Source organism: Myotis daubentonii, chromosome 3, assembly GCF_963259705.1.
Source record: "Myotis daubentonii chromosome 3, mMyoDau2.1, whole genome shotgun sequence".
Classification (NCBI taxonomy): Eukaryota; Metazoa; Chordata; class Mammalia; order Chiroptera; family Vespertilionidae; genus Myotis; species Myotis daubentonii.
This window is the reverse complement of record NC_081842.1, coordinates 175,350,572-175,373,160: the sequence shown is the minus strand read 5'-3', so window position 1 is coordinate 175,373,160 and position 22,589 is coordinate 175,350,572. Positions and strand designations below refer to the sequence as shown.

The window sequence follows — 22,589 nt, the reverse complement described above, 5'->3', positions numbered from 1 at the left end:
AGGTACTTTAGATCACAGTTGTATTTTATAAAAGGCTAATTCATTATTCATACTTGCCAAAACTTGGAAGTAACCAAGATGTCCTTCAATAGGTAAACTATAATATAGCCCATAAAATTGAATATCATTCAGCAATATTTTAAAAATATCCTATCAAGCTATAAAAAGATATAAAAGAATACTACTAAGTGAAAGAAGCCAATCTAAAAAGGCTACATATGATTTCAACTATATGATATTCTAGAAAAGGCAAAACTACAGTAACAATAAAAAGGTTAGTGGTTGCCAGGGAGTGCAGGGGGTCAGAAAAGGGAGGGATGAGTAAGTAGTGCACAGGGGACTTTTAGGGTGGTGAAACTATTCTGTATGATACTATAATGGTAGATAAATGTCATTATACATGTCAACACCTATAGAATGTACAACACAAAGAATAAAATGTAATCTATGGGCTTAATAATAATGTATCAATTTTGGCTCATCAATTATGATAAATGTACCACACAAATGCAAGAAGTTATAACAGAAGAAACTTGGTAGGGAAGTTTCTATATGAGAACTACATGGGAACTCTATATTTTCTCCTCAATTTTCTGTAAATCTAAAACTGCTCCCCCAAAAACTCAATTAAACAAAATAAGTAAATAAGCAAACAAGGTTAACTCAGAACAGACACAGGAGGAAGAAAAGAACATGAAGACAATAATTATAGGTTAGAAATGAAAACTAGATAAGGAATGAAATCTTTAAGAAGGGTAATACAGATTGAAGAGAGGGCCAAGGGCAAATTCTGTACACTTCTGGATATGAAAAGATAAGAACATTCATTTCAATTCAGGACTCCCCTTTGCCCTTTTAATGAAACTACATGTTTGGAGTGTTTATTAAGTTTAGTTGAAAGGCCTTATAATCTCCTGATCCTTTTGTCAAGATGAGAATATGAAGAAAACTTCAAAAAGAGAGAGACAAAGAACAAATATTCTATGTCTATCTTCTTCAGTGTTACTCAACTCACTACGCCCTTGCCTCACTGTTTCTGGGCCTACACCATGAATAATCTAATGTGTAAATGCTATTTCATCAAATTAATGATGTCACTAATGGGTTAAGTAGTGCGATTACTTCATGTATATCTAAGAAAGAAAATTCTTGCCAATTAACCATCACACCATCAATTAATTGGAAGACATACGCTGATTTCATATGTTAAGAAGTGAAACTTGAAATAAAGGAAATGGGTATTTCAGAAAGAGAATCTTTTCATACCAGGAATACAAAAAATAATCCCCATTTTACAAATATTTGTCTTATTTCTGTATGACATAATTTTCCCCAAAAAAGAAAATTGATAACTGAAAATATGAACCATTTCCAAACTGAGCTGTAACAGCAATATCTGCAACCCAGACAGGGGATGTATTTACAATGAGATCTCTGTATAAAAAGACTTCATTAAATAGCAACAAGGAATTTTTCCCAAATAAAAAACAGTATCTCTTAACCATACTATGGTGCAGAGTATGCAAGACAAGAAATGTGATGAATACAGTTCTTGATAACAGTTAAAATACTTTATCAGATTACTTTTTCTGACAATTTTTGCTATACTTAGTGATAACACATATAGTAAAGCAATAAGGAAGTCCTATGTACTTCTAATAAGCTATTAACATCAACTGCAAAGTGGAAAGAAGAGTAGGTCAGAAATCCCCTAATTACTTATGCTCCTAAATTAGAATATCTTCTTCCCCTCCCAAAAGAACATGATCCAATATTTGACTTATTGGTCTCCTTATCAACTCTCTCCGCCATAGGATGTTGGAAATAACCAACACAGGACCCACATTCTGAGGGAAAGTAATGTTGCATTTTATCTTTCCTCTAACCTCCTCTCATTTTCAGATGCGCCATCCAACCATGACTTCCAGAATGACCCAAGGATAATAGGCTAATCTGGGTCTCTCATTGCCAGTCAGCCTGAGTAAAGTGAATAAGGAGAATTTAGACTAAAATAAAAGCACTTAGTTGAGCCATTTCTTTAATGTCACAAAAAATAGCTGCAATGTAACATGTCAAATAAGAGAACAAGACCTCTTGGAACTGGCACTGTTTATATCTAAGATAGAAGTCAGGGAAAAAGAGAAGGGTAAGAGAATATACCACAGAATATACCAGGTAAGACAGTATATCAAAGGCAAGGCAAAAAAGGGCTAACTAAAAATCTCCAAAAGAAAAAGGACAAAAATAGCTGATGGTGTCCCAGTGCTGTGACTATCAAAGTCAAAGATTGGTGAGGGGAGGGGGCGGGGAGGGAGGGAAGGAGGGAGGCAGGCAGGCAGGCAGGCAGGCAGGCAGGCAACAAATGGTTCTTGGACACTGGTGTGAAGAAACCAGCTATAAAAACCATTTCTGGGATTAATGAGATATTTGAACACAGAGAAGCAAGGTATTACATAATTAAGAATTACTGGTTTGTTTACTTTTAATGTGTGAAAACAATATTAAGTGTGCAAGAAAATGTCCTTATATTTTAGAGATACAAATGATTTAGCTTAGACTCTTTAGTTATTATTACTCTGGCTTAATGAGGAAAACTAGCAAATTAAATATGAAGTACAGATGGGGCAAATACCCTTCAATCAGTGTATCACGGCCTCCATAAAGCCCTGCCTGATTATTTCTATTCTAGTTCACTTAGGTAAGACACTCCTTTGTGCTTTCCAAGCACTCTGTGTTTATCCATATACGTTCAAAGAAATGGAGTTCCTAGGAGCTAGTTCAGACAGGCAGAGTAGTCAGACTGCTTTTCACCGTAGTATACGAAGAATCTGGCCTTGCTGACATAGAATTTGATTTCAACAGTAGGAAAGCCTGGTTTGTAAACATTCTCTTTAAAAAGAAGCATATAAATTGCAAAGTCAGTTTTTCTTAAATAGTGGCAATGCAACCCTCAACTATAAAATTCGGTGGAAAAGAAAAAGGTACAATTAAGTCTTAAGAATTTGGCTTCTCAGGCCTGGTACACTCTCACTCTTTAGGGGCACCTTTGCAACCTTCTTGAGGAATCGGGGAGGAATAAGAAAAACTTCACTTTCACCCTAGCTGGTTTGGTTCAGTGGATAGAGCGTCGGCCTGTGGACCAAAGAGTCCTGGGTTCGCTTCGGGGCAAGGGCAGCATGTACCTTGTTTACAGGCTCCTCCCCAGCTCGGCGGAAGGCAACCAATCAATGTGTTTCTCTCACATCAATGTTTCTCTCTGTCTTTCCCTCTCTCCCAATTTCCCTAAAAATCAATGGAAAAATATCCTCAGGTGAGGATTAACAAAACAAAAGAAAGAAAAGAAAAACTTCACATTTGATTGGAGTATGCTTTGCTGTCTCTTATTTTGTATAAATGTCCCAACGCAGGTTAATGTCAGCCAATAAAGAAAGTGTACAGAGTGGGGCAAAAGTAGGTTGACAGTTGTTCATATGGCAAATAATTAATAATTATTATTGTATTAAATAATAAATAATAACACAAGAATAAACCCACAACTATAAACATACTTTTGCCCCACCCTCTATATTCTTTAACTATGCCTGGTAGCTCTTTTCTACTTCATTGCAATAATTGAACAATACCTTAATCATGGCATCTATCAAATTGTTTTTGAAATCTATTTACCATTCTCCTTGCAAGGAACTAAGCAATTAAAAAGTAGATCTTCACATTATTTATCCTTACACCCTTTAGCAGAGTGCTTTAAAAAGGATTACAAGGCTACAGTGGAAAATGAGAATAAAGAGAAACTCATAGTTCCTCCCCAAAAAAGCAGTTCAATAAGAATGCTAGAATGGAACAAGTGATGTGAGCTTCTTGGAGGAAGAGGGGGGGGGGGGGGGGAGGTATAAGAGTGGAAAGAGAGAAAAGCAGGTAGGTAATAAAAATGAATTTAGAGATTACATCATATATGAACTTTCCAAATGACTTTCAGAGTAAACTAATCTATAAGTATAGTTGGTTTCTAATTTATTGGGAAGGGACAAAAACATATGCTATTTTGTCTATTACTGTCAAATAGGTAAATATTTGCTGGTGGGGGAAAATCTGAATCCACAGATTTCTAAATGTATAACCTTTCTTTAAAAGCATAGCTGACACCATTATTATCCCATGTGTTAACTGGTAAGGTAAAAAATTACTACTGAAACGCTTTTCTTTTTCAATATATTTTATTGGTTTTTTACAGAGAGGAAGGGAGAGGGATAGAGAGTTAGAAACATCGATGAGAGAGAAAGATCCATCAGCTGCCTCCTGCACGCCCTCCACTGGGGATGCGTCCGCAACCAAGCTACATGCCCTTGACCGGAATCGAACCCAGGACCCTTCAGTCCGCAGGCCGACGCTCTATCCACTGAGCCAAACCAGTTCGGCTGAAACTCTTATTTTTTAACAAGATATATAACATGTTTATATATCTCAAAGTAATCTCTAATATATCTTTACCATGTCTGCAAAGGGCTGGTTCCAGAATTACTTTCAAGCTTTATGAATATGCAAATAAAATTACTGTGAGAAGCAGAATAGATTTGTCAATATAGAGAGAAGACAAAGAAAACAACTTGATCAAAGAAGACATCTTTAAAAAATAAATGTAACAAATATGTGCATGACATTAAAAAATTCAAACTTCAGGAAGAGGTAAAAGAAAAAGGTGTATCTCTCTACCACTTCCAATCCCCAGCCTTATTCCCCAAATGTAACCACTTAATGTTTTCTTAGGTATTCTTGAAGAAAAAGACGTGTGTTTATCAATATATATATACTAGGAGCCCGGTGCACGAAATTCGTGCACTGGGTGTGTGTGGGGGGGTGGGGAGTGTCCCTCAGCCCAGCCTGCCCCCTCTCACATACTGGAAGCCCTCAGGCGTTGACCCCTATCACCCTCCAATCGTAGGATCGGCCCCTTGCCCAGGCCTGACGCCTCCGCCAGAGGTGTCAGGCTTCGACAGGGGACCCCCATCTCCCCCTGATCACTGGCTCTGACCCCCGCCCAGGCCTGAGGCCTCTGGCCCAGGAATCATGCCTGGGCAGGGGACCCCCATCTCCCTCTGATCGCTTGCTCCACCCCCCGCCCAAGCCTGACGCCTCTGACCCAGGCTTCAGGCCTGGGCAAGGGGACCATCATATCCCTCCAATCCCTGGCTCTGCCCCCCGCCCAGGCCTGATGCCTCGGCCAGAGGAGTTGACCCTCATCACCCTCTGATCACCAATCCCCAGATCGGCCCCTTGACCAGGCCTGAGGCCTCCGGCAGAGGTGTCAGGCCTGGGCAGGGGACCCCCAGCTCCCCGCGGTTGCAGGCTCTGCCCCTGCCCAGGCCTAACGCCTCTGGCCAAGGCATTAGGCCTGGGCAGGGGACTCCCAGCTCCCCGCGATCTCCTGCTCTGCCCCTGCCCAGGCCTAACCCTCTGGCCAAGGCATTAGGCCTGGGCAGGGGACTCACAGCTCCCCGCGATCTCCCGCTCTACCCCTGCCCCCCGCGGTTGCAGGCTCTGCCCCTGCCCAGGCCTAACGCCTCTGGCCAAGGCGTCCGGCCCGGGCAGCGGGGACCCGCAGGGGCAGCAGCGCCGCGATCTCCCACTCTGCCCCTGCCCAGGCCTAACACCTCTGGCCGAAGGATTAGGCCTGGGCAGGGGACCCCCAGCTCCCCGCGGTTGTAGGCTCCGCCCCTGCCCAGGCCTAACGCCTCTGGCCTAGGCGTCCGGCCCGGGCAGCGGGGACCCGCAGTGGCAGCGGCCCCGCGATCGTGGGCTCCGCTTTAGGCCCAGGCAAGGGACCCCTAGCTCCCGGGACTGCCAGCTTCGACCGTGCCCAGCTCCCATCGCTGGCTCCACCCCTACTTCCTGCTATCACTGGCCAGGGCGGCAAAGGCACCTGATTCTCCGATCATGGCTGGGGGGCAGGGCAAAGGCGGCCCCAGGGTGCCCCCCACCTCTTAGCTCCCCCCTGGGTTTCCGATCACTGTCAGTGGCAGGGGGCTTCTTCCTGCTTTCCCTTTCGCCTCCCTGCATTGTGCCTACATATGCAAATTAGTCACCATCTTTGTTGGCAGTTAACTGCCATCTTAGTTGGCAGTTAATTTGCATATAGCCCTGATTAGCCAATGAAAAGGGTAGCGCCGTACACCAATTACCATTTTTCTCTTTTATTAGTGTAGATACACACACACACACACACACACACATATCCCTTATTGCTTAATGTCCACATATGATATCATACAATAACATTTTCTTGATACATATCAGCACATCCTATATAATAAAGATGTAATATGCAAATTGACCATCACACCAACACACAAGATGGCCGCCCCCATGTGGACACAAGATGGCCTGCAGGGGAGAGCAGTTGGGAGGGACCAGGCCTGAAAGGGAGGGCAGTTGGGGGCGACCAGGCCTGCAGGGGAGAGCAGTTGGGAGGGACCAGGCCTGAAAGGGAGGGCAGTTGGGGGCGACCAGGCCTGCAGGGGAGAGCAGTTGGGGGGGACCAGGCATGCAGGGGAGGGCAGTTGGGGATGATCAGGCCAGCAGGGGAGGGCAGTAGGGGCGACCAGGCCTGCAGAGGAGGGCAGTTGGGAGCAATCGGGCTGGCAGGGGAGCAGTTAGGTGTTGATCAGGCTGGCAGGGGAGTGGTTAGGGAGTGATCAGGCTGGCAGGCAGAAGTGGTTAGGGGCAATCAGGCAGGCAGGCAGGCGAGCAGTTGAGAGCCAGCAGTCCTGAAATGTGAGAGGGATGTCCGACTGTCTGACTGCAATCGGACATCCCTCAAGGGGTCCCAGATTGGAGAGGGTGCAGGCTAGGCTGAGGGACACCTCCCCTCCCCAGTGCATGAATTTCATCCACTGGGCCTCAAGTAAAAAATAATACTCTAGCAATATTTATCAAGCACATACAATCTACCTGACAATGAGCAAAATGTTACATTTGTTACACATCATTCATTTAATCTTCAGAACAACCCTATCTAGTAGAGTGAGTGGGGCCTTGACTTACGAGTTTAATTCGTTCCGTGACGGAGCTCGTAACTCAAATTATTCGTATGTCAAATCATAAAGTGAACAAGTGAGACACGTGATGCTGGGCTGATGTTGTGGCATTCACTGTGACGTTCACTGCACCAACTAGTGGTGGGGTATCTGAAGCTGGCTTGTAACCCGAATTTTAGCTCACAACTCAAAGCAAAAAATCGGCCAAGAGACGGCTCGTATCTCGAAAAACTCGTTAGTCGGGACACTCATAAGTCAAGGCCCCCCTGTATTAACACCAAGATCTGAGCTTAACCACTGCTCTCCTTCTTTTTATCTGTAATAGAGTCCATGACATAGATAATCTGGAAGATATTTAGCCAGTCTCTATTGGTAGACATTTAGGATATTTCTAGTTTTTGCAAAGACCACCACTGGAGTGTAAATTTCATTAGGGCAGATTTTTGTCTGAATCAAAAATTATGAGTAATTTTTATTGTCTCTTTTGTGCCTTTTTTCTGCAGTACTATGTATTATTATAATCAGGGGGGAAAAATAGATATTTTTGAGATAAAAATAAAGTAACTTTCTCAAGCTTATTTTGAAAGGTAGAGCCAGGGTTTGAATTCAGATCCTTAAAGCTCCTCAGGCTTCTTTTTATGGAAGCAAGTTTCCAAAGATAAATTATTCTAGCTATAGTTAATATCAATAATTTCTCTATTCTTCAAAACCTAGCTATGAGGTCAGTTAAATATACCCGGGGAAAATATCTAGTTTTATATACTACCATATAAATAGGAACACTTTAATGACTACCGCCACTGTTATGATCTGCTTCCTACCTTTCACGGATGGCTAAATGAAACTCCCATCTGAGGCACTGCCTCTGTGCCACTTATAAATTAGCCTGTGTTAAATTCCTTAGGAATGTAGGCTCAGAGTGCACCAGTAACCACTAAAGCCAAGAAAATGAAAACATATAGGTTGATTTATGAAAGCAAAGAACAGAAATAGTCCTTCTATATAATAGGCTTTAACATGTAAGACATAGCTTCTTTTTGTGGAGAATTTAAAAAAAAGTCAGATGACTCATGCATCCCACCTGACACTATTTTGGGGTAACATTTAAGTCAAAGATTTAGAAAACATTGTATTAACAAGACTTGGATGTCTCCATCACTCTGATCTATAGCATTTCAATTTCTTCACCTAAAACATGAGGATAATATTGTTCCCTAAAATCATGGAACATATTAAATTGTAACTATATTGAAAAAGAATTTAAAAATTTAGCACTTAGAAAAATTAACACATCTGAAATTAACAACTAAAAAGAAAACTAGCTGGGGGGAGGGGGGACCTCTACTGGAAAAAGTCAATCCTCCCAAAAGTAGGTAAATTTATCTTCAATTCCACCCTCCTTCATAAAAATAAAGCCAGAATCTTCCTACAAATGTACAAATTATATCCTGGTATAAACTATATACAATTAATTGCTAAGTCCTGTTCATTTTAATGCTTAAATACTTCTCAACTCTCTGTCCCTTCCTTCCCTTTTCTACAGCATCAGTCTACATGTAACAGCATGCTTAATGCTGTAAGTCTAAATGCTTGCTTCTGAGAAAGGGAAGAAAGCAAGAGTATCTGCTCTCACCACTTCTTTTTAACAATATAATGCAGATTCTAGCCAGTGCAAGAAGAAATGGAAAGAAAAATAGGAGGGAGAGAGGAAGAGAGAGAGGAATGGAGGAAGGGGAGGAGGGAGGGAGGGAGGGAAGAGAAGAGAACATAAAGGCATTTCGATTAGAAAGCAAGAAATAAAATTATGTTTATTCACAGATAATAACAGGGTCCTGTATGCAGAAAATCTGAAGAAATCCATACACAAAAAAGCTACCAGAACCAATGAATTCAGCAAAGTCAGGAGGATACAAGTTCAATATTCAAAATCAATTGTATTTCTATACACTAGCAATGAATAAACCAAAAATAATTTTGTAATTCCATTCATGATAACCTCAAAAACAATAAAATACTTAGAAATAGATTTAACAAAAGAAGTACAAGACTTACACAATGAAAACTTAAACTTTGCTGAGAGAAATCAAATAAGATTTATTATACGAAGAGACAGTTTGTGTTCGTAGATTTGAAGACTCAATATTATTCAAATGGCCAGAGGGAAGGGGGGTGGGGACAAGGTGGAGGGAGGTTAAAGGAGGAGAAAATGGTGACATCTGTAATAGTGTCAACAATAAAAATAAAGAAAAAAATATCCTGTTCACATGGCAATTCTCCCCAAACTAATCTACCGATTCAACATAATCACTAAAAGGATTTTGGCAGAAATTAACAAAATTTATATTTGATATTGATCCTCAAATGTTTATGGAAATGCAAAAAAATCCAGAATAGACAAAACAATTTTGAAAAAAAAATAAAGTTAAAAGTTGGACAACTTACACTTCTGGATTTCAAAATCTACTATAGAGTAACAGTAATTAATCAAAACAATGTGGTACTGGTCTACGGATAGACATACAGATCAATTAAACAGAACTGAATGTCAAGAAATAAACTTTTGCATTATGGTCAACAGATTTTTGACAAATGTGCCGAGGCAATTAAATGAAATAAATATAGTCTTTTCAATAGAGTGTTGCAACAACTGAACATTTCCATGCAAAAAAAATGAAGTTAGACTCTCATCGCACACCATACACAAAAATTAATGCAAAATGTATCATAAGCCTAAATGTAAGAGCTAAAACTATAGGACTTGTAGAAGAAAACAGAGAAAGAACGCCTTTCAACCATGAATTAAGCAGTCTTAGATATACCACCAAAATAATAATCCTTAAAAAAAAATTAATTAACAGGACTTCATCAAAATTAAGAATGTGCTTAAAAATTCACCATTAAGAAAATGAAGCAAAAACCCGACAGGGAAAAAAAAAATTGTAACTCATATATATAATAAAGGACTTGTATCCAGAATATATAAAGAACTCTTACAACACAAAACAAGATAAATAATCCAATTTAAAATGAATAAATGATTTTAATAGCTATCTTACCAAAGAAGTCTGTGAATAGTCAATAAGCACAAGAAAAACATCACTAATCATTAGAGAAATGCAAATAAAAATCACAATAAAGTGCCAACCTCATACTCATCTGAATGTCTATAATCAAAAACAAAACAATAACAAGTGTTACCAGGGATGTGGAGAAATTAGAACCCTCATACATTGCTGGTAGGAATGTAAAATGGTATAGTCGCTGTGGAACAGTTTGGAAGTTCCTAAAAAATTAAACATTACCAGATGATCCAGCAATTCCACTCCTAGGAATATACCCACAAGAACTGAAAATAGGTGTTCAAACAAAAGCTGTACATGACTGTTCATAGCAGCACTGTTCACAATAGCCAAAGTTAGAAACAACCTAAATGCCCATCAGCTGGTGAATGGATAAAGTAAATGTGCTACATACAGTGAAATATTATCTTCTATATAAAAAAGCCTAAGCGACGTTTACAACCGTAGGACCGGATGACTGGCCAGTAGCTATGATGCGCACTGACCACCAGGGGGCAGACAACACAGGAGCTGCCTCCTGGTGGTCAGTGCCCTCCCACAGCCAACCTCCCAGGGCCGGCCAACCTCCTGTGGTCCCTCCCCCACAGCTGGCCAGGCCGAGGGACCCCACCCATGCATGAATTCATGCACCAGGCCTCTAGTTCAGTTATAAAAAGGAGTCAAGTACTGATACATGCTACAGCATGGGTGAATCACAAAAACATTATGCTAAGTTAAAGAAGCCAGAGGGCCCAAGCTGGTTTGGTTCAGCAGGTAGAGCATCGGCCTGCAGGCCAAAGGGTCCTGGATTCGATTCAGGTCAAGGGCACGTACCTTAGTTGCAAGCTCCTCCCCAGCCTGGGCCTGGGTCAGGGATTGTGCAAAAGGCAACCAATTGATGTGTTTCTCTCACATTGATGTTTCTCTCTCTGTTTTTCCCTCTCTTCCACTCTCCCTAAAAATCAATGAAAAAATATCCTCAGGTGAGGATAAACAACAACAAAAATCAATAAATAAAAAATAAGAAGCCAGAGGGATGTAAAGCACAGCATATGAAATATCTATAATAATAAAAGTGTTATATGCTAATTAGACCGGACAGCCAAACGACCTTCCGGACGTCCTTCCAGACGACCTTCTGGACGAAGCCGAGGCTGTGAGGGCCAAGCCCCTTGCACAAATTTTGTGCATCAGGCCTCTAGTAGTCAATAATATGTTAATAACTAGATATAGTACCAGGTGGGTACTGGAAATATCAGAGGGAACACTTTGTAAAGTACTTGATTATCTTATCACTTTGTTGCACACAGGAAACTAGTACAAAATAGCACTGAATGTAATTGAAACTTTAAAAATTTTTTTAAAAGAAGCCAGACACAAAAGACCACATATTGTATGACTATTTATTTGAAACATTCAGAAAAGGCAAATCTAGAGAGAAAAGACAGAGAATATATTAAGTGGTTGCCCAGAGCTGCTTGGGGTAGGAACAGAGAGTGACTATAAACTGTCACAGGGATTTTGGGGGGTTATAAAAATGCGCTAAAACTGGACTGTGGTTGATGGTTTCACAACTCTATAAATTTACTAAAAATCACTGAATATACACTTGAATTAATCTTATGGTATATAAATTTTACTTCAATGAAGTTATTTTTTTTTAAAAAGAGCCTGAGTATGGTTGGAACTACTCTGTGAAGATAAGGGGAAGAAGCTGTTTATTAGTCAGAGTAAGAATGATAACAACACGAAAAAGAGGAGCTGAAGTGGAGTCTCTAAGAAAGTTTTGCATCATGAGACACCTTACCACAAACCCTGCATCTCTATCAAAGTTTATGAACAGCATTAAATGACTGATATGAGTTAAGAAGTTCAATTTTCTGGTGTCACTGGACAAATAAGAAACACCTCATGATGACACAGAAATGTAGATGCAGAAAAAAGCATAGGAAAGCAAAAACACAAGCACAACTCCTTGGGAGGGCTCTAGATCGCATAGAGTTCAGAACTAAAAGTTAAAGTACCAGATGTACAGCTGGCATCAGGTCACACTGGTTTCCTTTATATTTTACTAGAGGCCTGGTGCATAAAATTCGTGCACTTGGGGAGGGGGGGTGTCCCTCAGCCTGGCCTGCACCTTCTCACAGTCCAGGAACCCTCAGGGAATGTCCAACTGACAGCTTGGGGAGCAGGCCTAAGCCGTCAGTCGGACATCCTTAGCACTGCCAAGGAGGCGGGGGAAGCTCCTACCACCACTGCTGCACTTGCCAGCTGTGAGCACGCTTCTGGCTGAGCAGTGCTCCCCCTGTGGGAGGGCACTGACCACCAGGGGGCAGCTCCTGTGTTGAGCATCTGCCCCTTGGTGGTCAATGCAGGTCATAGCGAGCGGTTGAGCGGCCTTAGCATAGCATTAGCATATTATGCTTTGATTGGTTGAACAGCCGACTGGAAGACCGAACACTTAGCATATTAGGCTTTTTATATAGGATATTTCACAAGTTACATTTAAATCTTAATAGGTAGCAAAGCTGACTGTACAGCTATATATTTAAATAATTATAGTGATGTTGTGCAACTTAAAATGACTAATTTTAAAGACCATGAGTTGTTTTGGTGTGACCACACTCTTGCCCTACTTCTTTTGGTCAGAGACCCCTTCTTTTTGGTAAGGAACTCATTCCTTGAGATTGGGTGGGGCTGACACCATCACATCCTCCTTCAAGCCATAGAGAAGGACATGTGACCCAGTACCTGCCAAAGACCCTTATATCCCTATACATAGTAATTGGTTCAAAGAAGAACATGTGACCCAAGCCAAACCAATAATTGTTGCTGGATCTTTTGTGCCAGAACTAAACTGGCAGGATTTGAGCCTGAGGCTGCGAACTCTCATTGTAACTCAGTGGAAAATCTATGTAAGACATGAGGATAGGAGGTCTGCCGACATCATATGTATGTCTGGACCAGATGTACTCAGTTATTAAGTCAACACTTTTTTGTGTGCAAATTAATCTGATCTGAGTTTCTGTCACTTGCAACCAAAAAGTCTCCTCTATAAAAAGCCACTGAAAAAGTAGTGAGACAACCTAGCTGGTGTGGCAGCAGTGGTTGAGTGGGGATCTATGAACCAGGAGGTCACGGTTCAATTCCCCATCGGGGCACATGCCTGGGTTGTGGGCTCGATCCCCAGAGTGGGGTGTGCAGGAGGCAGCCAATCAATGATATTCTCTCATCATTGATATTCTATCTCCCTCTCCCTTCCTCTTTGAATTCAATTAAAAAAAAAAATTTTTTTTTAAAGTAGTGAGACATCTAGAATGGTTGCCAAAGGGGTCCAAATGATGCAACCCAGAAGAGAAGGGGAGATATCTCTCTGCGGAGATAGAATTGACCAATGGAAAACATGATGCAGGAGAGAAGCGGGGCGATATATTTCTTCTTCCAGACTCCCATCTACTGATCTGAGGAATTGTTCCTCCATAAAAAGATATCCTGTGTGGCCAAGCAAGCACACCTGTCAACAATCTCTCCCCAGCTCTTTGGGGAGCAGTGGCCAATGAGATAAGTTATCACCTTATATTGTTTCTCTTCCTTTTCTGCCTCATTTTCATTTTCTCTTTTGATGCCCTGGAGTTATGCCTCCCAGATAAAGTCTCAACTCTTAAACCTTGTCTCAATCTCCATTTCTAGGGAACCCAGACCAATAAAAGTACAGCAACCATCAGGCATTGAGATCATAAACAAAATGAGGATTCTCAATATTAATACAATGTTGAATAGAAACTATAATAATTTGCACAGTAATAAAGACAAAAAATAAATCAGTTATAAAGTTTGGAAAGGAACAAAAATTCATAATTTCTAGATATGATTGTCCATATTACATATGAATCCACAGATACATTTTTAGAATTAACAAGAGTTTAGCAAGTTATATAGCTGGATACAAAATCCTTATATACCTAGGAATCCTATATAATAAAAGGCTAATATGCAACTCAACAGAAAGCGGACGACCAGTCACTATGACGTGCACTGACCACCAGGGAGCAGATGCTCAACGCAGGAGCTGTCCCCTGGTTGTCAGTGCGCTCCCACGGGGGAGTACTGCTCAGCCAGAGGCCGGGCTCATGGCTGGCAAGCGCAGAGGCAGTGGCAGGAGCCTCTCCCACCTCCGCGGCAGCACTAAGGGTGTCTGACCGCTCCCCCGAGGGTTCCCGGACTGTGAGAGGGCACAGGCCAGGCTGAGGGACCTCCCCGCCCCGGGTGCATGAATGTCATGCACCGGGGCCTCTAGTAAATCAAATAAAGATATTTAAGAACCTTGCAGAGAAAATTATAAAATATCATTGTGCAATATAAAGAACTAAATAAATCGATCCCCAGTTTGGGGCATCCAAGAGGCAGCTGATCAGTGATTCTCTCTCATCATTGATGTTTCTATCTCTCTCTCCCTTTCCCTTCCTTTCTGAAATCAATAAAAATACTTTTAAAAATAAATAAATGGAGAGTGCACCATAATCATAAATTGGAAACTCAATAATATAAGGATGTCACTGTTCCCAAACTGACATATAAATTCAATGAAATCCCAATCAAATTCTAATAGGATGTGGAGGTTTTCTAAAATATACATGGAAATTCAAAGAGCTCAGAGCAGCAGCCAAGATACTTTAAAAAGGTGGGAGGAGTTACTCTACCAAATTCTAAGACTTATTAGAATTAAGAGCATTTATAATTGGTAAAAATGTATAACCAGACCTATTGAACAAAATAGAAAGTCCAGAAAACAATCCACAAATAAGGACGAGAGAAAGAGAGAGAGAGAGAGAGAGAGAGAGAGAGAGAGAGAGAGACATAGATTGGTTGCCTCCTACATGTGCCTCGACTAGGGATTGAACCCACAACCCAGGTATATGCCCTGACTGGAAATCGAACCCATGACCTTTTGGTATATTGGATAAGGTTCCAACCAACTGAACTACACTGGCCAGGGCACCATTATATATTCTTAAAAAAAAGAATTCCGCCGAAACCGGTTTGGCTCAATGGATAGAGCGTCGGCCTGCGGACTGAAGGGTCCCGGGTTCGATTCCGGTCAAGGGCATGTACCTGGGTTGCGGGCACATCCCCGGTGGAGGATGTGCAGGAGAAGACTGATCAATGTTTCTCTCTCATCTATGTTTCTGACTCTGTATTTCTCTCCCTTCCTCTCTGTAAAAAAATCAATAAAATATATTTAAAAAAAAAAAAAGAATTCCATGTGTTTTAGGGAGAATTCATTTGCAACAAATTTGAATTAGGAGAGGAAGTGCCAGGGATCAATTACACTGGTTTGTGGTCATCTAGGAGTGAGGTAATGAAAGATGCTCCAAGGTGTCAGGTCGGCATTCATTCAAATACTTAGGTGTCCAGTTTACACAGACTCTGTGCTAAGCACTGGAGATAAAAAGACCCAACCAGCCATCAAAGTAGGAGAAAGAGGGGAGGGTGGAAGCTTGAGAAAAAATTTAAAAACATGCAGTAGTTTCTGAAATCAGTGATGAAGAAAAAAAAAGTCAAAGGTTCCTAATCCTCAAGAGTTCTATAATTCAAGTACATAAAAGGTACCATGGTGAGTACCGCCGTATGGACTAAGGATTGATGAGAACAAGCAGGAAATAGTCTCGACTATACCAAAAACAAGTGAGAAATATGACTAGAAAAGAAAAAGGAATGATTGCTTGGCAGCTAAAAAGGCCAAAAGACTCAATGGTTCTTTGTTTTATTATGAGAAAGGCATAGTAAGTCTTATGGTTTAGGGAAGCATCCATTAAAAGGAATAGATTGAAGATGCTAGAAAGGAAAGGAAAAATTGTGAGATCAAGGTTCTGAGGGAAGTGGCAAGGTATGGGACTCAAAGTACAATAAAACAGGTAAGCTTTAGAGATAAGACACTTTTCAGGCTCAAGAGAAAGATGGTTAAATGACATTGACACAGTAGTATGCTGAGGTTAAAATGAAGAACTCGTGTCAGAACTCATGGCAAACTTTTCAATAGAAGATGATGGAGGGAAACAATGATAAATGATAGAAATGATTTGCAGTAAATTTCAAATGAGAAACTATTAATAAGAGATCAACTTTGGGGTGCTTTTTTTCCCTTTATTGTTGAAAGTATTACAGATGTCCCCTTTGTTTGGTTGTGTGTTTGTTTTGGTTTTTTTAACCACTGACCCCCTCCACCCCGCACCCACCCCTCCCAGGCATTCACCACTCTATTGTCTGTGTGAACTGGTCTAGTCTCCCCCTAACACTACTCTATAGTTCATGAGTAAGAAATAGATTATAAGATACTCAGCATTAAGAGTTAGTGAAATGAGTATAACAAAAGCTCAATGAAGTATATGTCCAAAGTGACAAAACAGGCAGCATTAAAGTAGTTGATAGTAATCAGAACAGATTTACTTTGATCAGCAGTGAGATAATGAATTGAACATAGCAGATTCAGCAGATTGAAAAATTGGGCCTACCCAACCAGAGTTATGAACAGGTTCAGGACTAAAACCAATTGAGGTTATAAATAAGCCTATATCTAGGAAACCCTACTCATGTAAAATTTTCATCAGAAATAAAGATCTGATAAAGCCTTTCATTATATTCTGCTTCTTTAGCAGCAAAATGATACTAAATTAACAAAGGCAAGACTAAAAAGGCAAGGGTAACTTTTGAGATGCTAACAGTGGCACTCTTAAAAAATCTGGAACTACTCCAGAAAATATTTTTCAGGAAGAAAATACAGTTGAATAAAAAGTGTAAGATCTGCCCTGACCAGTAGCTCAGTTGGTTGGAGCTGCCTTCCAATATGCTAAGGTTGCAGATTCAATCCCAGGTTAAGGGCACATACGGGACGCAACCAATGAATGTATAAATGGGTAAAATAATGAGTCAATGTTTCTCTCTCTCTCTCTCAAATCAATAAATTTTTAAAAAAATTATTTTAAGCATAAGACCTTAAGACCAGAAATCAGAGGACTAGGATTTGAGTTCCAATTTAAGCAAATAATCCCATGCCCAGTAGGCCTCAATTCCTTATCTAGATTATGGACAAAATAATAACAAAAAGTAATACAGAAATAAGAATAGCAGCAGCTAACTTTTTTTTTTATGGTTCTTATGTTTCAGGCACAGTTCTAAATTTTTTACATGCATTAACTCACTTAATCCTTACATTAATCCTATGGAGGTGATTTATCCCCACTTCACTGATGAATAAACGAAGACAGCGAGGTTAAATCAACTGTCCAGAATCACATAGCTATTGTGATATAAGCAAAATTTCAACCTGTATAATGTTCCCTGGATTTTTTTTTTTTTTTTACTATGTTCTCTGCCTCTCTGGGTTATGAAGATGAAAATGTAGTAAAAAGTATTTTAAGAATATACAAATGCTCATCATTACTGCTGAATATCAAGTAACAGGATGAAATAATCCAAACAAAATCCTAGATCATTAATTTACAGTCAACATTCCAAAAAATGTACCTATTATATGCTGGGGGTGAGTATAAACCTTAACAATGCATGTGCCTTGTCCTTAAAAAGTAGGGCGACAAGATATTGACAAAATGAACATGCTGCTTTTCAAAGATGAGTTGAGGTAAGCAGAGCAATCAATGATACAGAATAAAGAGTTGGAAGAAGTCACCAAATCACAGCTTCAAAAAATAACAGCACTAAAATAACAGCAAAAGGATTAGGAAATAACTGAGGCAGAAATCAACATAATTCTTTTTTAAGTAAAGGTTTCTAATAATTATAAAGCTTTTTAAAAAAGAAAGATAAGGTTTCAAATAGCAACAGGCTTTTCAGAGCAACAGATTTCATGTATGGACACCATAAAAGGGATTATCACTACCAAGAAAAGGTCCTAGCCATATTATAAATACTGTAATAACAAAAAATTGTTGCTACTTACTGGGCACTAGTAAAAAACACTGTTCTAAGCACTTTACATGTATTGATTTATTTAATCTTTGCAACAACCCTATAAGGTAAGTCCTATTATCCCATTTTATAGATAGGGATAATAAGGCATAATGAGGTGAATAAAGTAACATGCCCAAGTTTACTCAATGAGGGGCAGTGCTAGTATGGCAGACTAAGGCAGTTTGCCTCCAGAGTTTGTGTTATTATACTTCCTTTAGTAGGAAACTAAGAAGCAGAACAAGAATTTATTCAGAAGTATTATTCAGTCATATTTGGCAACAAGGAAGAAAGTGCCTTTCACTCATGATAAGCAGATAATACTTCATCTATAGCAGTTCTGTCCCTGGCCTTCCCTCCAAATTAAGACTGCACATTCCTCCTGGGCTTTCATGTCCTCTGCTTCCATTACAATCAACTTACTGATGACTCCCAAATCTAGATCTTCACCCCAATCTCTCTCCTCTGCACCTAAAACCTGTACCAACAACCCAGTAGACTTTTCCCTTTGAATGCTCCATGAGCACCTCAAATCAGCATGTCCAAAACTGAATCACGATATCCATTCCACCTCATTTCTACCCTCAAACCTATTCTTTCTCCTAATTTTTTTTTTTTATTGATTTCAGAGAGGAAGAGAGAGGGAGAGAGAGAAACATCAATGATGAGAGAGAATCATTGATTGGCTGCCTCCTGCACTCGCCCTACTAGGGAACGAGCCTGAAACCTGGGCATGTGCCCTTGACGGGAATGGAACCCAGGACCCTTCAGTCCCCAGGATGACGTTCTATCCACTGAGCCAAACCAGCAAGGGCCTAACGTTACTTTATAAGGTTATATTAATCTGAATTTAGTGTTGTTTTGCAAAACCGATCTTGTGTGTGTATGTGCGCATGTGTGTGTGTTGCCCTGTCCCACCTGAAGACAAACTCCAGAGAAAATGGAGAGCAAACATTGTATGTTTCATATCTAAATTCCTAATGTGCACAATTCTTGATCAGTGCAATGTTCTCAGGGATGAACTTTTGATTCCATTAAAGAGAAACTAATACTAAGCATGGTGTCAAGTAATGCGTCTTTTTTAAAATGGCACTGCCTGCCGAATCGGTTTGGCTCGGTGGATAGAGCGTCGGTCTTGGGACTGAGGGGTCCCGGGTTCGATTCTGGTCGGGGGCATGTACCTTGGTTGCGGGCACATCCCTACTGGGGGGCGTGCAGGAGGCAGCTGATCCCTCTCTCTCATCGATGTTTCTAGCTCTCTATCCCTCTCCCTTCTTCTCTGTAAAAATTCAATAAAATATATATTTTTTAAAAATGGCACTGCCTTCAGAAACAAGACCCAATTGTTTTACAAAAAAAAAAAAGTACTAATTGAGTATTAAATCAATCACATCTCTCTAGGATATGCTAATTATTGTAAGTGTTCAGTCATAGCTAGTATAGGCCATGCACTATGCTAAACACTTTACACACATTTTGCCATTTAATTTTCACAACAACTCTACGATCTGGGTACTGTTATTATACCCATTTTCCAGAGGAGGAAACTAAAACTTAAGACAGCTTAAACAATTTGGCCAAGATGGCAAGTTAGAAAATAACAGTAGGGATCTCATGTCACAGTTTAACACTAAAGCCTGTGCCCTTTAGCATTTACTATTTTGCCTCTTAAGGAGAAAATGAAATACGTGTTTAAAACTTCAAAGAAAAAAAAAATTAAGCACAAAGCTTAAATCAAAGAAATGTTAGGTTTAAATATACAACGTGCCAAAATAGAGTAGCACTGTGGACATTCAGGCAGTTAAGAAAGGACCTGTGTTGGGGGGGGTCCAAACATCTTTCAGAAACCTCAGCAAACGAAAAAGATCCAGACCCACAGAAATACAACTGTCAAAAAATACATGTGAGTGTTTCTTTTATTGGAACACCATGATCCAGAGAAACCAAAAATGTCTAGCATCTTATACACTAGTACATTCCACAAAGACATTCTACCAATGCTAGCACCCTCCACAGTAATTCAATGTGTAGTGTTTTTTTTTGGGGGGGGGGGGGGGGGCGGGGGAGAAAGGTGACAATCAACCCACCCCAAACAGGTGGGAGGCTGGGGAAGCTCGGTGAGAGGACCGGTGAGTGAGGGACACTGCCGATCACCCACCTTCCCCCGGCGCTGGGAACACGGGGACGCCCTGAGCTGCACATGGTCCCAACATCAGGCTGCAGCCACGATTCGCCCAACATTCCGCAGCTGCACACCGAGGGTGCAGACCGCAGCTTCCCAACTTTCCCTTGCGGCCATAAACCCCGGGGGCAGGAGCCCACTCTGAAGTGGGCCTCGGGGTGCAAAGAGGGTCCCTCCCTGCCAGATCCCTCGGGAAGGGAAGGAGGCGCGAAGGAGGGGCGGCCTCCCCCGGCCCGCGCCCGCGCGCGCCGCTCCTTTTGTCGGGGTGGCGAGGAGGGCGGCCGCCCGCACCCGCCGGGGGGCGCACGGGGAGTGGGCGGGGAGCGCGAGGGGGCGCAGCGCCGCGGCTTTCCCGGCGCCGGGGGTGGGGACACAAAGAATTTGGGAAGCGCCGCCGATCAGCCGGCCGGCCGAGGAGCTTCCCCCACCCGCCCGGCCGGCCGTGCGCCGCCGCGAAACTCCAGGCCCGGGTGCCCGCGGACCGTGGAGGTGGAGGTGGAGGTGGAGGCGGGCGCCCCGGCCTCTCGGGAGCCCGCAGTAGGCGAGGCTGCGGGCCGGGATCCGAGGGCGGCGGGAGGCCGCAGCCGCCAGCCTCTCCGCCCAGCCGCAGGGCAGGCCGCGGGATCCCGGCGCCCCGCCGCCACACCCACCCACCCACCCACCCCCGAGGCCCGGCGCGGCAGCACTCGGCCGCTCTTTCTCCGGCAACGGCGACGCGTCCCACGCCCGAGACTTACCTGCTGATCTTCTGGGCGAAGGCGCGGCGCTCGGCCATGGCTGCGGCGGCGGCGGCGGTCTGGACGCGGAGAGCGGGCGCGTGCCTCCCTCGCTCGCGGCCTCCGCCAGTCCCGGCGCCGGACTCGGGAGGCTGGGGCTGGCGGCCGAGCCGGGAACGAGCCCTACCGTAATGCTCCTGAGAGCGGCGCAGCAAGAAACCGCTCCTCCTCCACCCGCCCCCCCCTCCCTCCCGCGCGTCAATTCCCGCGGGAGCGCTGGCGGGGGAACCCAGGGGAAGAAATGGGGTGTGGGGGGACCCAGGCGCCAGCCCTGGCCGCCGCGCTGCTGCGGCCCTCACGACCTACAGGACGGAGGGAGAAGCCCGACCGGGGCCAGCGACCGAGGGGGGGGGGGGGGGGGGGAGGCGGGCGGGGAGCGGGGGGGCCTTTCCCAAAAAGGAAGGGAAGGAAATGGAAGATGGGCTTTGCCGAGCGGGGCTGTGCTCTGCCGCCCAGGGTGGCTCGGTTCGAGTGCCAGCAGCGCCCATCTCCGACCTATTAAAAGCACTTTTTCTTTTCTTTTTCCACCGTGTGAACGGGGTCTGGCTGGACAAAGAATGGTTTGTCTTACAGAAAAAGAGACAGAAAAGACCTTTCTCCTACAGAAGTAACGGCAATAATAGTTGACCGCCGGGCCCTGGATTACAGTTTTACACGCAGGATATTATTTAAAATTCACAATAGCTCTCTGAAGTAAGGTGTTACCACAATTTTAGCGAGAAGGGAATTGGTTCAGAGAAGCTAAGCTACTGGCCCCAGGTCACACAGATGGTAATCTCTGCCGCTGGCGTTCAAGCCCGGAGCCCAGGCCTTGGCTTTGAGGACCAGTGTTTCTGCGTTGATAGCACCCTTCCTGAGTCTGTTACTTCCCCCTTTTGGATCTCATTTTCCATTATATATGTTGGACGAAGAGAGCTCTATGTACCTTACCAATTTCCTATTCTATTAAGTAATTTCTGTTTATCACTCTAACAGATCTTGCCCATTAAATCGATTGTTAAACAGGGAGTAGCAGAAAGCATGCTTTATTATTCTGTTGTAATCCCATGTGTCTAGATTGTTTGCCTCCTAGTGCACATTTGCTGATTAGTGAAGTTACAGTGGAAAAAAAAGAACAATATCTTGGTTTCTTGTACCTTTCCTCTTAAGGATTGCAAGAATTTACCCTCTGTGTTTGTTTATTATTATGTTATCCTCGCTGTGTCCTTGTGAAGTATGTGGGATACTTATATTCCTGTTTTACAGTTGGCAAGTTTGTAGTATTCAGCCACTAAGTTATTTGCCTGGACTCACACACTGAGTCAGAGGCGAAAACCTCAATTAGTCAGATCCAGAACTTCCTGTCCAGTGCTCCAACAGTGCGGGAGATTTCATTTACGTGGTTTGTGTAACAGTGCTCATTCCAGCAAAGATAGTTTACTCAAAGAGGAGATTTATGTAGGTTCTATCTAAGTGTAGAGCCCACCTAGCGTTCTAGAGAATACAAAGCTGGATTAGACGCAGTCCTACTCTCGGGAAGTTTGAGTCCATTGGGAAAGATGAAACAGCTGCTTATAAAACTGTTAGTCCAGGCTCA

The 22,589-nt window shown here is 42.4% G+C and overlaps 1 protein-coding gene across 7 annotated transcripts in view; it reads right to left on the bottom strand.

Annotated features, from left to right (window-relative positions):
- DOCK7 (dedicator of cytokinesis 7) overlaps window positions 1-21,156 on the bottom strand; it is a 185,941-nt gene extending 164,785 nt beyond the window's left edge. For 2 of the 7 annotated variants that reach the window (XM_059689323.1, XM_059689324.1), the window contains exon 1: window positions 20,975-21,144. In XM_059689323.1, the coding sequence (XP_059545306.1) occupies window positions 20,975-21,012 (38 nt within the window). In that variant the 5' untranslated portion in view covers window positions 21,013-21,144. Of the gene's footprint in view, window positions 1-20,974 lie in introns of all 7 variants that reach the window. The other 5 variants (XM_059689327.1, XM_059689328.1, XM_059689325.1 and 2 more) reach the window with 5 other exon arrangements.
- Between the last annotated feature and the right edge of the window lie 1,433 nt (window positions 21,157-22,589).